We start from the raw sequence: 17,387 nt of genomic DNA on the forward strand, positions 1-17,387 counted from the left end.
CCTGGCCGACATGCTTGTTTTCACCCATCTCTTCGATTGAGCTAATACAAAAAATCCCTTTGTTCTGGTCGGCCGGCTATGTCTTTCCTCCGATTAAGTTAACATTCTGACTAAGCCAAGGGCATTTTACTGTCGTTTCCCGGGCCGGTCTCCATGTAGCACCACGTTGGAAGGGAGGGTGGGTGGGTGTGATGTGAGCAGCCAAGGCCTGGCTGTGCCGGTCCATGCCGTGTGTGGTCAAGACACTTGTTTAAAAAGCAAAATATAAACAGCCTCTTTCCGCTGTCATTGGGCATTTGGAAAGTGACCCCGGTTGGTGTGAGTGACATGGCATGCCTTTGGAAAAGGCCTCTCAACGGTCGGAGCCGCTGCGGTTGAAAAGGAGTCCTGTGCATGACTGCGTGTGTATGTTGGAGAGAATGCGAGTGTTTAGATTATTCTTCCCCAGCTGTGTCTAACCGCAGGCCCCGACTGTGCTGCGTCTGTGTGTGAGTGTGTGTGTATAGAGATGGCGGGGGTACAGACAGACAGACAGTCTGCATCTCCAGTATAGCCGGCCACTAAAACGCGGCACAGCGGTGGAATATACACCAGGGCCCTCCTTACGGGCTGACAGCAGTTATCAGCACCTCTGGTGGGGCTTGTGTCCAGGCCCTAGGCTCTGGTGACCCGTGGCTAAATCCACTCCGTCGGTCTGGACAGACACATCCATCATTTCATCAGGTCCTTCAAAGCATGATCAAGGCGAACAAGGGAGGGGGAGGGACCGAAACCCTGCAGATACCCCGATTCTCACACCTTTGTCCTCTACACTGTTTAGTCTCTGAAGGCATTCAAGCAGCCGACATCAGAAACACTTTACATAGCGAGGTCCCAACGCCGCCGGGTCGGGCAGTGTGAAGATAGACTTAATGCATTGTCTGTGTGGTGAAACAGACCAACAGCATGGAGCACACAAGTCTCCCCCTCCTTTTCTGTACATGTTGTGCTGAACTTCTACATGCATTCCATAATAAGCTTTCACTACTCTGTTTTCGCTGCAGTTATGCAGAAGAAACACCCAGAAGAATGTTTTTCAGTCTTATTCCTGGACGGTCTCTGGCGCGCCGTTGGACCGTGGACGTGCCGGGACACGGGTCGCGGGGCCCGCGTCTATCATCCTCCTGAGAGCGGAGCGCTTTCGCTGCAGTGGAGGCCCGACCCGCTGTGTGTACATTCCTCAATCAGGCTAACCTTTCTTCTACCGGCCCGCCTTCTGTGTGCCTGCATGTCGTGCAAAAGTAAACATCTGATAGCGGTTATGGCAGGAGGGTCGTGCGGCTCTCCAAGAGGAGGCAGCCTTTGGGATAAAGCTGGTGGGGGGAGGGGGGGCATGACTCAACTACAAGTAAACAAAGAAAATGTTGGGCGACGTTTTCGTGAAGATCTGTTAAAAGGTTGATCTCATGATATTTTTGTTCAAATTTAGGTTGAACCATTTTTGTGTTTCAATGAAACTTCAAAGGCTTCAATTGGTTCATCAGGGAGGGGGTGAGGGGTAGGGCTCGAAATGTGGGAGGAACTGAAGAATGTTCGAACAGCATTATAATTTGATACTAGCAAAAATATTGTTTTTCAGCCACATAAGGACAAAAAGAAAACTCAAATTGTTGGCCCACTTGCTTATTGTATTAGTTGCACCATTGTGTGTGCACATGGGTTACCAAGTTTGCCAAACACAAAAAAAGGACCAAAGCAGAGAGCATAGAAAAGTGATTAAAATTGTGTCCGGGGGGTTTGACCCTTCCTTGCTTGCTTTGCTGGGAGGGAGGACAGAACACAGTCCCTGTCAGCGTCTGTCCTCCTCCATGCTTACCCCAGCCGAACACAACCCTCCTCCCTCCCATCCTCCACACCTCCCGCCCTCACCCTCTCCCAGCCCTCCCCTGTCCCCTCAAGCATGAAGGCAGACGGTTAGCACCTCGTCGGGTCTCAGAAGTGACTTGTCAGCCCTCTGTCCCCCTGAGCAGGCGGGGGCTGAAATGCTTTCTGTCAGGACATGGCATGACACAGCTTCCAGTGCGCTTGGGCATGAGATAACCCTGTCAGTCTGGAGAGGTTACTGACCATTTTCATACTTTGTTTATTTAAATCAATGTTGGCTATTGAAAAGTACACGATTCAGGAGCTTCACAACTTAGCGTGTGCACTCAATGGGCACTAAGAGCCTTAATGATCAATTAATATATATGGATGGATGGTGGAGATAAAGTCATAAATGTTGTAACTTGTGTTACATGGTATAAAGAAAAATGAGCCTAGCCAATGAGGAAAGCGTGTTGAATAGAGTACCAGATATTCTTTAAAAGCAAATTGCAGGTATACCTAAAGAAACAAACAGATCCCGTGTAAACACTGATTTGACATAGCTGGTCCTACATGGAATACCAAAGGAGGCCTTTCTAAATTGAGAACACGCATCATAACTGCACGCTCATGGAACAAAAGTTGGCTACAAATGACAGGGTTGAACATGGCCAGTAAAAGGTGATGGTTGCTGCCTTTTTTTCTTGAATGAATGAGTAATCTGGATCCAACAAGGCTTTAGGTTCTTGGTTTTATCTGCGTGTGATCAGGGACGTTGCATTTGATGGGTGTAAGTAGTAAGACAATGAATGGAGAACCGTTTGCAACGGAGTAGGACAGATTGATGCCACGGCAGCTCTTTCATCAACCGCCAAAATAAATAAATAAAAGATAAAAAAAAAACAGAAAAAAGCTGTGTATGTTAAGCCCCTGTCTTAGTCAATATGCACAAATACCAAGGGCCTCATAACTGACGTTAGAACCCACTTGAGCCCAGGAGCCACACCTCTTTTTTTCCTGGTTGACAGAATGTGACGAGGTATCAAAGAACAAGCTTGCAGGTGAGCCATTGAATTAGAAATATTTTTTGTAGAAGGCAAACACATAGGCAAATATACACTTGTATGATTGGCATTGAATATTTTTACATTTCATGTAGACTTCAACTTATATGATTCATAATTCAACAGGGGTCTGGTTCTAGTCATTTGACACGTGCACACATTCTCTACGGCCTGTCATGTGAACAGTAATTAGTGGCAAACACAAAACGGCAAGTGACGGATTGTCTGCATCTAACACAGCTGGGGCGACAAAAGACTATAACTTCAACCACTGGAGTGACTTAAAGGAAGGCTTGAGGATGACAGCCACAACCACACCCAAACTAACAGGTAGGAGTGTTTGTAGGTGTGTGTGTGTGAGATTGATGGTTACGCAAGAGAACCAAATATAGTTAGCCAGTCAAAAACTCAGTGAGAGCGACCGTAGGTGTTCATAATGAACAACAATAAGCATTTCTGGTAGACGGGGAAGTATACTTTGTAAAATAGGGGGGTTCAAATCTACAAGGCAAAATCTATTTCCCCCAAAAATAAACCGTGAAAGGAACATAACAATTTTCACAATTGCAGACATGTGGCACAAATAAATGTGCCACAATGTATATTTGGAGGTGATGAAATGAAGGATGTGCCATTTCAACAACAGTTATTGACATTCCAAATAATAGATGCAATTAGGAACAGGGGCTGATATTAATGTTGCCAGGTGCAAGGTAATGACAACCGTCTGAAGAGAGGGAAATCAAACCAGCCCTTTGTTGTACTATGAGGAATAATGGCCAAATTGGTTTGTGACAAAAAAAAAAGATTATTAACATACCGTACACTGAAAAACCATGCAAGGAAAAGTTTGGAGATTGGAGAAGTTCCAGTTTTAACAAAATGGTTGGAAAAAGATATACTATGGTGCTCTTGATACTATTAGAAAACCTATTAGGGTAATATATGGCTTGAAGCGTTTGCACACAAGGCAATGTGCCAAGGCTGATGTCAACAACAGCATAGATTGATTCTTCTCATTTACAGAGCTACGTTCCAAAAATAAATTACCATCTGCCCAACCAGGGAAAAAAAACAGGCCAGATAAACGGCTTTGTTTCAAACGAACCAAGCAGTGCTTGTACATCACACTAGTTAAACTATAACCCCGAGAATATGTCAAAGAGAGTTTTAGGCGCCACAAGCAGCCGTCCGGACAGGCTTAGGGACAGGCTTTTCTCCATGCTGGAAGCCATCTTGTTTCCCCCCCAAGAGCAAAGCCGTTGCCCCCCAAAAGATTCTGGGCTGAAAATAAATTAGCATGCGATGTTAGCTTGCGGGCACTCCATAAACAGGGCTGCTTTTGTTAATTATCCACGCATCCCAGCATTAAATGGAGTGTTCTTGCTAGCCTTTGGCTGCGTTACCTTTCAATGGAGAGGGCAAGCTAGAGATTTGGGGTGGGAAAAAGAAATACATGGCCTACATAGAAACCCCTTTCTATTCTGAAACACCGCCATCGATCTTGCTAACTTGATAGTGTCCCACTAGTTTGGTCTTTCTGGGCACTTGGCTTCTGAGAGTTAACAATGGTTTAGGGTTTTGTACCAACTCAATTGTTAAACCCTCTCACTCTGAAGTATCCGTGCATAATTGCAAGGGAAAGCCATTGCGATAATACGGCAAGCAATTATACCAGAGTCAATCAATGCATTACCAACCCTCATTTCATTCCATTCGAATAACAAATAAACAGAATAACTTGCTGTGGGAAATCAAACATTGTTTCACATTAATAATATTAATAAAAGCTCTATTATGGCCAGGTCATCCTTGCAAAAGACATCTGGAATCTCAATGTGTTCCAAGTGGATAAATAGAGGATAAATAAATTATATGCCTATTTCTATCAAGGAAACTGCATGCTGGCATGTTTCCGCGATCCTATCTCAGCAGAAATGCTTTCCTCTGCCAACCATTGGCACATCCGTTTTGAGCCTTCAGTAAACGTAGGATTGAATTTTAAGGTTAGTTGGCTATTTATAATACTTTTGGGGGGCAGCATAGGCCTACAGAGAGCAGTTATTCATGTGAATATGCTTCTTTACAAAAAGACACGTCATGCAGAACAATAACAAACAAGGACGATGGGAATCGTCGAACTACACTAGCAGTTACAATTGTTACATAAGCAAGTCCTCTTCACAGAAAAGGTTCACCGTGAGGAATAACGAAGCAACATAATTTGCTCAAAAGGTTACCAAAGGCGCAGTTTTAGAAATGTGGAAACAAATTTAAGTCCTGATCTCACATTAACAGGGAACTGTGAAGCTCTGCTATGTTCAAACATAAAATAGCACTGCTTCATGAGCGGATTGAGAAACACAATCACAGTTCACATGCGCCTTTCCCACGTTTATTCACACACAGAAACTGAGGTGACCAGAGGATCTAATACTGATCTTCTTCTTGTGTTTTTCAGATACAGTATACCACATCCTCCGAGGCTTAACAGAAAATGATCATCCTTTAAGAGAATTGTACGCAAGCACCCGCCGTTGACAAACTGTTGTTGAGTGGAAGTCTGCTCCCCTCACCCCTTCTCCTGCTCAGGTCTCAGCAGTGTCTCTCACTCATCTCCCCTGGCTATGAAGCCTGTAATCACAGTGCTTTGTTGAGGCCTGGAGGCAGAGCTGAGGAGCTGAGGACTTGTGGGCAAGCAGATCCACCTGCCTGTCACTCACTCCCAGGCTTTTTTCTTCCCCCTTCGCCGACTGTTGTGGCGAGTGGTGCAGGCGCGTTTGCTGTAAACATGCGGCTGCGTTGAAGGCACGGAATGAAACCTTGCGTGTGAAATGCGGTTTTCGTTTGCAACGGCAGACACAGCAGAAATATAACGATGCATTGCGTAACGTGTAGTCGCCGTTGACTAATCTTTTCCATTTGTAGCCCTTAAAGCCATCAACTTTTAATTATTATTTGACATGCTTTCTTACCTAGCCAAACAACCAGACATGGCTTGTTTACTGGCAAAAGCGGAACCTTCTGTATCCAAGGGAATTACAGTGATAACAAAAAACACATTATATATGTACTGTTTATTTTACAAGCAGAAGGAGCTTTATACATTTATTTTTCGGGCGATCATACAATAGCTGCAATACTACTTGACCGTTTAAACTAGGAGAAAGCCATTCCCCGCGCAGCAGGAGTTCCAATGTGTACAGTTTGACACGGCACCCAGCAGTGCGACACAAAAGGATTTAAGGGTGATTAAATATTTAACAGGGCTGTCTGCTTAAATATTCATTTTAATCCAAATGGCAAATGAAAGACAACCATCAAGCCATTACACTAGACGATTACACAGATCTTTCCATCCATTCTCCTTGGAGAATAGACCGCATGGAGGAAAAAAATGCACTCCATGGCAAAGGGTAATTTCTGCTCTATTGTTTTAAGAGAGGTGCTGGTAAACAACATCTGAGGAATAGCATCTGTTCCGACAGAAGGATCAAGAGTTTGTTAAATCTGTCCTTTGTTCACGGTTCTAATCAGTTTGTAAAAATACTGATTAGAACTGCCGATCAAAATAATTGGCGGTTCTATAAAACAAAGAACTGATCAAAAAATAACAAAAGCATCCGAAGGAACAAACTGTGGCGAAGACAAACCACGTCTAAAGTGGTTGAGGCAGTAACATAATTATTTACCAAGTTGTATTAAATTGGTGCATTTTCGTGGCAGAGGGTGCTTTTGCTTTAGTGAAGGCTAGACTCCAACATAAAAGTAAGTAAAAGTGTACCATTGGTGAATATCATTTAATGTTCAATATACAAACAATGAACGACAATGAAGTGTACGCTATTTATTATTTCTATCATTTAGGTAGCAGTTGTAGTGACTTTTATTTGCCATTCCAAAACATGGTGGTCTTCTCACGTTCTAGCACAGCTAAGAGGCCGACATGAACAAAGTGATGTCAAGGACTCTTGGATATTAGCATATCATTTCAAATATAAAGGAAACCAATGTAACAAAACTCTTGAATACTGAATTGTAATTTGAATGTCAAGGTGCAGAACCTATTGCTGGATCCTTTAATTATTTGGGTCAGCCATACATTAACAGTTCAATCACTTGTTCAACACGGGTAAACTAAGGTCATTAATTATTCGGCTTGTATTCGTCGAGCTCGACCAAGCAGCTGCAAAACGGGATCTTTGCAAGAAGAAAGGAAAAGCAGGCTATGTGGGGTATCCAAAACGACAAGAAGAGGAGTCAAATTCCTGAAAATTGTTCCGACAGCCTTGAAGGTTTGGGCTCTGGGTGTGCAGACAGTGGAGCCTGGGGGGGAATATCTCAGTAGGTGGCTAGCGCCTCTTTCCCTGTTAATGAAACACTACACCCTGCCTTGTGTGCGTTTGAAACAAACGTGGAGGTCTCCAAGTTTATGTTCATACACAGTCGCTGCAGTCAAGGACGCTTGTAGTACAATATGAAGACTATTTGGTGTAATGGTGCATATATGTATCCCGAAGAAACTTTAGGTATAATATGTTGAACCGATGAAGCCCACACAAGTGTGAAATATGTAAAGGCACAAGCTTTTATGTTCAATGTTTGACTGTCCCATCACATTACTATACATTTTATTGTAATTTCTAAGTATAGCTAGAAAATGTTAATGGTCCCCTTAAACATTATCGGTATTTCACATTCATACCAATTAAAGTACTTTATCTGATTTCTTTTGGTGCCCATTCCAACTGGCAGATCACCAATTTAAACATTAACACGATTGGAAGAAATTAATTAAGTGATTGACTCGTGTCACTGTGAATAAATCGATAGTTTGGATGAAATATTTTCAACAACCAACATTGAGAAGTCATTGGGATCTCGCAGCACGTCTAGATACTGGAGAAGAGTGAAACTAAAGGGTGGTACCAACAACTATTAAAATGTGTATGTTTCTAATTTCTTTGGTTTTGCTGTTCCATTCTTCATTGAAGCCACACGTTGCATTGGATATCTTTCTCAAACTGAGCTTGCTTTACACGCAGGATCACGGATACGTGACAGATTAAGAATTGAATCATCTTAACTACAAAGTGATCGACATTATCAAGAAAAACACTTTGTTTGCAATTACTATGGAAAAACTCCATAGCATTCAACCCAAACTAAACAGAACCAGCTTAGTAGCCCAAAATATTGAATAAAAATGTGAAAGTCGTAATCATGATAAAATGTTGAGCCGTCGTGTCTTTCAAAAATAATTTCAACCCTTTTCTCCTTTCACGTCCTGTCAAACCCTTGTGCACTGCAAATAACTTGCAGAGGGACACAGATGAAAGGCAAGAAAGTAAATAATGCATGCCTACACAGGACCAAAAGGGTGTACGCTCAGAGTGCTGTGGTGGATTGGATGGGGGGGCTTCCTTGTGTTTGCGTGCCAGCCTCAGACAGCTCTCGGCAGGAGATGGCAGACAAAAAGGAAGATTCGCCGCCGTGGACGTGAAAGCAGAAATGACACGAGACATTCGGGCAAACAAGCCGCCTTCTGTTTATCCAAACAAACACACACGTGTCGACGCGGTGTGACTTACACCGTGGTCCCTGTCAAAACAGTGTGGCGATCTTGTTTTGACAGTCAAACGACCATATCGGGTCTCAGTCACACTGGTGGGGGGGCGGGAGCCTCGGGTTACCAGTGTTATAGGTTGCAGCTTGAAACTCTCTTCAGATACAATTATCCAATTAGTGGAAATTGTGGCCCCAGACGGGAGGGTGATGACGGTTAGAACACCCTGGAGATGGTGACGGCTGTTGCGCCAAAGGGGCTTTTGGAGGACCGAATCACCTCCTGGACATTCCCAAATAATTCAACCTTCTAATTCTTACCCGTTGGGTCCACAGAGGGACAAGACAGAGGAAAACACCCGATGATGTCCACTGTCCCACCACCTCCCCTGTGGTCATTGTTCCCGAGAGGGATAGATTCTTTTTTATTTATTTTAATGAGGTATTTCTACAGTGTCCAGTCTGAGTTTACTCCTGCTGGCTTGAGTTGTGTTTGCTTTTTAAGAGCCAATTACACGCTCCCAGATTTCCGCCTCCTACATGATTGTTTGAAACAATGATGAAGAGCAAGAAAGTGAAACGAACATTCATCCAGATTTGAGCTTGTCTATCATCGGACTTTGGAAATATATGTAAAGTCAGATTTGAGAGACTACCTCAACTATAATGTACATCCAAGCAGGGAACCCGACACATGCAATCTGACTTTCATCAAAGCTCACAAATAGTTTATAGGCCTAAAAAGGGTTTGATATGAACAATAAAGCATGTGACCGGAAACGAAGTACTCAAAATCACACAGTCTATTCCGATGACCTCTTTACGTGACTCTAGGTACTTAATAGCTCTTGCAAATCCGGTAACCACTTTTCTGCATGTGTAGACACTGCCCTGCAGGACAAAGAACAGTCTTGGGGATTTGACAGCCCGACTAAAGGTCCTGTTGCTACTTCCCAAAGCGAGAGCATTTATCTCCCACCTAAACCTATTTGCCCTTCCCCTTGAGGTAATTTGACAGGTGTGTGGTCACATAACTACACACGCCTCTGTCCCTTTAGATTCTAAACACTGAAGTAAATGTTGCAGCATTTTACTCATCGTAAAAAGCCCTAATAAACGTCCTTGGGAGGACAACGGGAAGCTCCTACGGCTTTTAATGCTGTTTTATGTTGTCATTTATGTTGTTCCAAAAAGTAGCCAAAAAAATATATATTAGAAACTTTTTTCTGTCTAGATCTATACACAAGATGCCGTGTTCCCATAATAAAATTCCAGTACAACGAAAAGCTAAATGAAATGCAGTTTTACAGATAACTTGTACTGATGATTTCAAAGAGAAGTTTCACATGACGAGACATTATAGTAAATAAAAACTAGGAGGGAACCATACATTTTATATGTGACCATTTTATATTTCCCTAAAAAGTCGGCCACATTTGACTAGTTAGCCAAAGAAATCCTAGTCAATCGAAACTCAAAACAGAGGTCTGCAAAGATGAGATCAGTACAACTGATAGACCGTTAGTAGAGAGGAACACCCCAAGCAATAGGAAGTGTTTTCCCGTCGGATCTTCCCCTTGCTTTGATTTGTTTGTACAGTTGTTTGATCAGTCCAATAGTAAAAAGCCCCTTTGCGATTCTGCGGTAATTCCCACCCACCCCCCAGATGAAAGAGTGGACACGGATGAAGGGGAGCGAGGGGGGGGAAAGCTGGAACCGGATCTATAAGCTGTTCTTCACCTCAACTTCCTAATTCACCTCAGCAGTGTCGAGATCAATGACATACAGGTGAGGGTGTGTCTCTGGGGAGGAGACAAAGGGAGTGACAGATGATCATAGTGTGTCGCCACGGCGGCAAGGACAACAGGTGATTATGTGTCACACACGTCCCCCGCCCGTTGGTGTTGTTGTTTTCGTCGTTGGTAAATACAAGAAGGGGATTGTTACATGCAGTTGCACCAGCAGTGCATAATGTTTCAAAACCTCAAGGCGGCATTTCAAAGTCGTAATATTATTTTATGGTCTCAGTTTGAATCAGTGCCTGTCTGGAGGAGGAGAGGAAACATGAAGTTATATTATATCTTAGCCCGGGGCTGCGGGAGGAAATACTGACTGACAGGGCTTCAGATTCTGGCCTGCCCACAAATAAAGACTCAAGCTAGGAGGGCTAGATGCCAGCTCTCGGGGCTCTTCGAGTGTGAAGTCATCGGGGGTTGTTAAGTTCTGGGCGACCAGGTGACCAGGTATTATTACCTCATGGCCAAAAAAGATATTTGCACACCTGTTCTCGTGCAAAGTGAAGGTACACAAGAGGCGAAACAGTATCACCCTTACACTAACAAGACGAGACAATGCAAACCGCAGGAGATGAATTGATTATACACGATACAAACACGGCCCTTTGAAGAAGAAAATGAATGCTCCTCAAACATTTGCACATGCGTGTTCATAGATGCCCCCACTTTAAAGTGATACACGACGGGGGAAATGACTAACTTAGTGATTGTACGGCGGCGGCAAACAACAGGATGCCTCCTGGATAATTGAATGTTTGGTTGACCTCGTCAAGAAGGGTTGTTTTCAGTTGTGAGCGAGGCGGGCGGGACCTGAAACTAGGGCATGCTGCAGTGGTCTGCTTCTCCCCTGCACCTCGGGGAAGGAACCTGCAGTGTAATCAGGTCTCTCTGGGCAAATTACAGGCTGAGCATGCCACTGAGTGGAGTTCAATCCAGGGGCTGAGGGAGAGTTCACCCATTAAAACTAATATTCTTAAGTCACTGAGTGCATTCCTGTGCACAACGTCACCGCCGCGCAACAACGGCGGCGGCGGCCCTAATCATGACAGGCATTTAAAGTCTCGACGCCAAGACTCAAAAGGTTATAGTTAACAAAGAAAATGTTTCCAGGCAGGGACGTAATAACAGCTTTACTGTCTCCTCTTGATGCATATTTGAGATGCTCGGTAAAGGAGGAATGCAAGGCAAAGGTCAAACAAAGGGCTTTGCTGGCTCCTGCATTATTGTCTAGGTCTATACAGTTACATAACTATGTGGGCGGGGCTACAGTCCAATAACATACAGTACCGGCCTTGTACAGAAGACACAATCCCATTTGGCATAAATAAATGCCACACATAAGAATGTGTATTTTTTGCCCTTTGCTTGAAGACTTTAATGTCCAATCTAAATGCATATATTCATGCATAGCATCAACTACATTTTTGTCATTGTTCAATAACCTGAAAGATGATTGACATATATATCCATCAAATCTGTCAACTATTTGCAATGTCGAAAGGGGTGGCATGTACAGAAAGTCCACCACAATGTCCAGTGTCATCCAACAAAACGAAAAACCTTAAACTGTATGCATTATAGAATATTTGTGTAATTGACAAGTACAAACGTCCTTGTTGATAAGACAAATCCAAAAATCTGAGGGATACGATGCATAAAACTATACTTTTCAATTTATCATTAAAGTCAAATAATAACAATAAAGCCAAAAGTGTCTATAGGACATAGGAACTCATACATCCAACAAATATAATCTAGAAAATTCCCATGTAAGCTACTACTCTGTTTGAAAACATTAACCAAGAATTAAAACATTGCAAAAAAACGTAGATCTAATCGATTAGATTAGACAGCGGTTGTAGCAGATCTACGACGATAATAATTGTATTATTGACTGTTAATGCAATATTTTTCCTTTAAGACCTGTTTTATTTTTAACTGGAAATTTATTTGGTAAAGCATCCATTTTTTGGCAGCGCAATTCAAGCAATGTGTGCAACCTTGACAATGATATTATAGAACTCCATAACTTTTACCACGCACTCAAGGTATTGCATAACGGTTAATGACAGAGCATGTCATACCTCATTATGTCTGAGTAGGCCCTATTTGTTGCACTGATAAACACAATTTATCATGGAAGAAGTGACAGTAAGGGGCATCCATCCTTCAGCCCATTAAAGAATGGCACTTAGCATAGTGTTCGATATATAATGGGATTCAACATTAAATAAATAATGCCTCGCTGGCTAATAGATATTCAAAGCAATGATGGAGTGGCTGGAACAACACAAAATAATTCTTTGCATTCCCAATCCAAGTTCCTATCTTGTCAAATTTGACCAATCCTGCACAAGAGAATTATATAAATGGACAAACCAAGTAACGGCATTAACTAATGACAAGATACAATTCAACTGATGTGCAGATGAATGGGGAACCTTAAGGATCAGCATCAATGCAAGAATCTACAAAAACGCACTGTGATTGGAGTTGGGGAGGTAACTGACCTGGTTGATGGAGTTGGCAGAACAGGAGGCTAGACCAGTTCCCAGACAAGCAAGGGCGAACATCCCCGGGTCAAAGGGTACAGGTGCCATTGCGAAGCCAGCTGCAGCTGTCACCACCACCAGGGCTGAAACCATGTAGCATGTGGATTAAAATGATGCATTGCATAAAAACGAAAACGTTTAACTCTATACGATCCTATCCGTGATTTGAAAACTACATTGTGCTATGATGTGGGATATGCAAGTAGATTCATTCTTCAGCACACCACTGTGCATTACCCAAAGCAATGCAAATGTCATGGAGTATAATAGTGTGGGCAATGATTGTCTAGAGCAGTGTTTCTCAACTGGTGGGTTGCAGACCCTGAATCGGCCACTGTAAAAAAAGAAATCTGTAAAAATATATTTTTACATCAAAAGATTTTTTGTTTAATAAAGGTCATGATGACATTGTGTATGTGTGTATGTGTGTTTACTAGCCCTTTTTTGTGAAATTAATATGCTTGGTTGCAATTTAGAAAACTGTCGTGACTTAGGCTACGTTTACATGATGACGGTCTGAACAGAAAACGCAAAAGTGGCGTCGCGTCTTCACTTTTTATTCCGCGTTTAGACAAGCGTTTTCGGGAGGAAATCAGCGTGCATACGTTGTCACAAAAGTGTGTGGATTTCGTTTGGGTATGCCTGTCAGGCGGATAAGTGGTGCTGTGATACACCATCACACAACACCACCATGTCTAAGCGCATGCGTAGAATCTTCCTTATCTGCGCCGCGAAAACCAAAACATAATTACAGATCCTTCCCTGTTCAGTAATACTATCTGTACATATCCTGTACATTTCGTGGAAAGACTCCTGTACGTTTATTACAGGAGTAATAAACTTACTTGGTAAAACTGTCGCCGACCATCTCTGTGCCAAATATCCCGCTGCTTCGGGTTATCCTTTGATAGGCGCGTTGAGAGGAGGAGCGGGCGAATCAGCTGTTTATAAGTGTACCTGCGCACCACTGGCATGAATGCGCGCTTGTCTCTGTATGTCCGTGTTCGTGTGTGTATGTGAACGAGAATGTAAGGGAGAAAGAGTGCTATGAGGAGATGAATGAACGGAACGATGTTTATCTTTAAAAATCGCAAAAAAAAAGAATTTGTCAATTTGTGGCACTTGGTGTTGATTCTGTGGCGCTGCGCCACACATTGGTCAATGTATGGGAAACACTGGATGCCTTACCCCTAGACCACTCCTCCATAAGGACATGTATCTGAATGCATGCACTTTGGATAAAAGCCTCTTCTGTATGACCATAGTATTTGAAGCACTGTACCTGTTAGTCTGCTCTTGGCTAGCCTGGCATAGACACCCGGTAGCTCGGATACGTCGACCTTGAGCTCCTTCCACTGTCGGTCCAGACGGGCCTCTCTGGCCTCATCTGTCTCCACGTGCAAATGTGGCGTCTCATTCGATGTCTCCCTCTCACTCCCCTTCTTCAGTAAGGTCCTTTCAGCCGAGGGCAGTGCATTAGATATTACCGGCAATACCACTTCTTCACTGGTGACATCATCTGGTTGAGGCATAATGTCTGCTGGGTGCGGGGGATAGATAGCCTGTACATGCTGCACCCGTTGGACCACACTGTCGTCCCTCTCATCCAAAACTGGGATGGCAGGCGTCTGTTTAGGGACGGCTCGCTGATGGAGCTCGCTGCTGCCCTTTGTAACATACTGAAAAATGTAAAATAAACAAAGTTGGAGCAAAATCATAATTGTCAATTTCAAGTTCTCGTATGAAGTCAGCCTCCAAAAACATGTTAGAAAATTATAAACGAAAACAGTCTCACTTCCTGTTTTAAATAGTAAGTTTGGTTTAAAACTATTAAGAGATGCAGACTAGAAATCCTTGCATAAAATGACATTTAAACAAATGTGGATGCACCTCTATCAACAACCTACCTGGCGTTTTAGGAAATGCAGCTGCTGGTATGTTATCCAATTCGATGGGTCTTTCCTATATAAATGAATAAGGCTGCGAGCAGTCTGATAATTGATGGAAGCATTTCCTAATAACTTCTGGCTCACGCTTGCACCAACCAGACCTAGAAAAAGAGGACACTTTGTTATTGTCACCATGCAAGCTCTCGCTGGGACGTACATTCTACACCAACCATGACAATTAGATAACTTATTTCCCAATGCTGTGTCAGTGCTGTTGACTATCTTATATTAAAACCAAGCACTGTGCCAACAAGAACGTTCAAGGGTTATCAACATTTTCAAATTAGTCCACATTTACATCGCGGATAGTGCCTATAAACGGTTTATAACGGAATCATAATAGCAGGGTCACATAAGGTCAACATCCGACCAGTTATGCCACCTTATAGACGAGAGCTAGTTATGTGTGCTATCGTGGCTAGCCTAGGTATTCGCTTCCAGGGTTACATTTAGCAAATTATCATGAGGATACCATTTCACATGCAACGCAGCAAGAACAATCCGCAAATATATTGTATTTATTCACCTGACAGTCTGGTACATGGTGTTTTAAACATGTTCTCAAAGCATAGAGCCGGTTCTCGTTATGTCCTTTTCACATGCAGCGCGCCGCCATTGTGACCTACTGAGGTAGCGAATCACTTCCGCTGTCAAGCCGTTGTGCAACGTGCGCATGCTCGCGCGTGGGCACATGTGTGTTGCATTTATAACCTGGACCCTGAACCCAACGTTACGTACAAAAGTAAAATAATTTTTGTGAATATAATAAAGATCCGGATTTTCAATATTTTTATTATAAAAATGGATAGACAAAATATGGATACATTCAAAATAGTTTAGTAGTGCGTGTGATTTGAGATTCACTGTAATATATATCTTTGTGGTACTTAAATGTAAGTATCATACTGAATATAAACCCATGACCGTTCAGTTGTGCATGCTGTGTTGTTAGGGTTTATACTGCAGCTTGATAGAGGCAACTTGATTTATAGTTTGAGAGTATATGACATCAAGTTTCTACCATGAAACTAGCGAGAGAGAGAGAGAGAGAGAGAGAGAGAGAGAGAGAGAGAGAGAGAGAGATGAGAGAGAGAGAGAGAGAAGAGAGAGTGATACAGAGAGAGAGAGAGAATGATAGAGAGAGAGAGAGAGAGAGAGAGGGGTGTGAAGGGGGGAAAGGGAAAGAATGGGAGGAAAGGGGAGAGAGAGTGAATGGGAGAGAATGGGGTAGAGTGAGGGAGATAGGAATGAGAGAGAGAGAGAGAGAGAGAGGAGAGAGAGAGGAGAGAGAGAGAGAGAGAGAGAGAGAGAGTAGAGAGAGAGAGAGAGACGAGAGAGAGAGAGAGAGAGATGGAGCGGGAGCAGCAGATGGGAATTACCCTGGAATTTCATTTTGTGGGAGCCCTGCCCGCCAGATGAACACTGTCATTGACCAATAAATCTGAGATGGGGTTTGTTTGAATCTCAATTTACTTCTAATTCAATGTCTGGCCTTTTGCCCCCCGCCCTTCTGTGTCCCTTACCTGGCTCTGCTTCTGGCCTTGTAATTTATGTGTGTGATCATGGCAGGGATCCAGACAGCCTTGCCGGTGGGATGGTGAGGAATGCATTGCATTAATGTTTGCACTCGCATCTCATTTCCAAAACAGGTATTGCAGAGAGAAGGAAAGGATTAAAATGAATAACAGTCAATGTTTTCTTGTGTTATTAAAATCATCTAATATACTCAGGCGTAAAGGTCTCTGCACACTGGTGCTCTGCACACTACACACCAACATAGGGCCAGTGTGCCCTACGCGTCGGTTTACTTAAAACAATAATGTAAACTTGTCAAATTACCAGTTATTTTTTATTATTATATACACACAGGTTATGATGTATTAATTGTATGATACCTTCAGCCCAATATATTTAATTGCTTTTATTTTGGAAAATCAATACTTCTAATTAGGATTTATCATATAATTATAATTCCTAATAGTATACAAACAAAGACAAGGGCACTTTCAAGAGGCGATTTCATCCATCAAATGCATTTCTTAATTTCCCTGAATCTCATTCCCTCCGCAAAATATAATCTGGACTCCCATGATGAAGATCTTCATAACCCTTCAGTGCTGCGTGATGCTAACTGTGTGTCCCTTTCTCCTGATTCATCTGGTTCATTCCGGCCTCCAGCCGGCCTCTTGCTCCCCTGCCATGATTACATCACGTAATCTTCCTTGTGCCATCAAGATGCGGCCCTGATGAATGCCAACAATACACACACAGGCCATTTCAGAGCCAGCACAGGATCACCTTTATTGCAGGAGAAAGCCATTATGCGCTGTTCTACAAGATTTCATTACGCTGTGACCCGCTTCTCCTTTCTGCTATCAATCCTTAACCTCAGCTTTATGCTTTTTTTAATTTCACATCCTTTATTTTTTACCCTGAACACTCTTTTGGAATATTCCATGTCTTATTATTTCTTATTATGTTGAACATGCGGTACAGTGGTTGTTCTTGACGGTTAGGTCAAGGCTCCTAACATTATCTAGGGGGTCATGTTGTTTTTCTGTGAACAGGGATTTTCACTGAAGCAATCTGTTGAATCCGTCATCTCCCCGAATGAAT

General features: G+C 42.9%; 1 protein-coding gene across 1 annotated transcript in view; it reads right to left on the minus strand.

Annotated features, from left to right (window-relative positions):
• Positions 1 to 15,423, minus strand: part of cox10 (cytochrome c oxidase assembly factor heme A:farnesyltransferase COX10) — a 31,324-nt gene extending 15,901 nt beyond the window's left edge. The window contains exons 1-4 of the mRNA XM_030340582.1: positions 15,298 to 15,423; positions 14,730 to 14,872; positions 14,105 to 14,501; positions 12,781 to 12,905 (exon numbers count right to left, since the gene is read on the minus strand). Coding sequence (XP_030196442.1) covers positions 12,781 to 12,905; positions 14,105 to 14,501; positions 14,730 to 14,872; positions 15,298 to 15,328 — 696 coding nt within the window. The 5' untranslated portion in view covers positions 15,329 to 15,423. The remainder of the gene's footprint in view (positions 1 to 12,780; positions 12,906 to 14,104; positions 14,502 to 14,729; positions 14,873 to 15,297) is intronic.
• Positions 15,424 to 17,387: the final 1,964 nt, after the last annotated feature.

This window comes from Gadus morhua, chromosome 18 (genome assembly GCF_902167405.1).
Source record: "Gadus morhua chromosome 18, gadMor3.0, whole genome shotgun sequence".
Lineage (NCBI taxonomy): Eukaryota > Metazoa > Chordata > Actinopteri > Gadiformes > Gadidae > Gadus > Gadus morhua.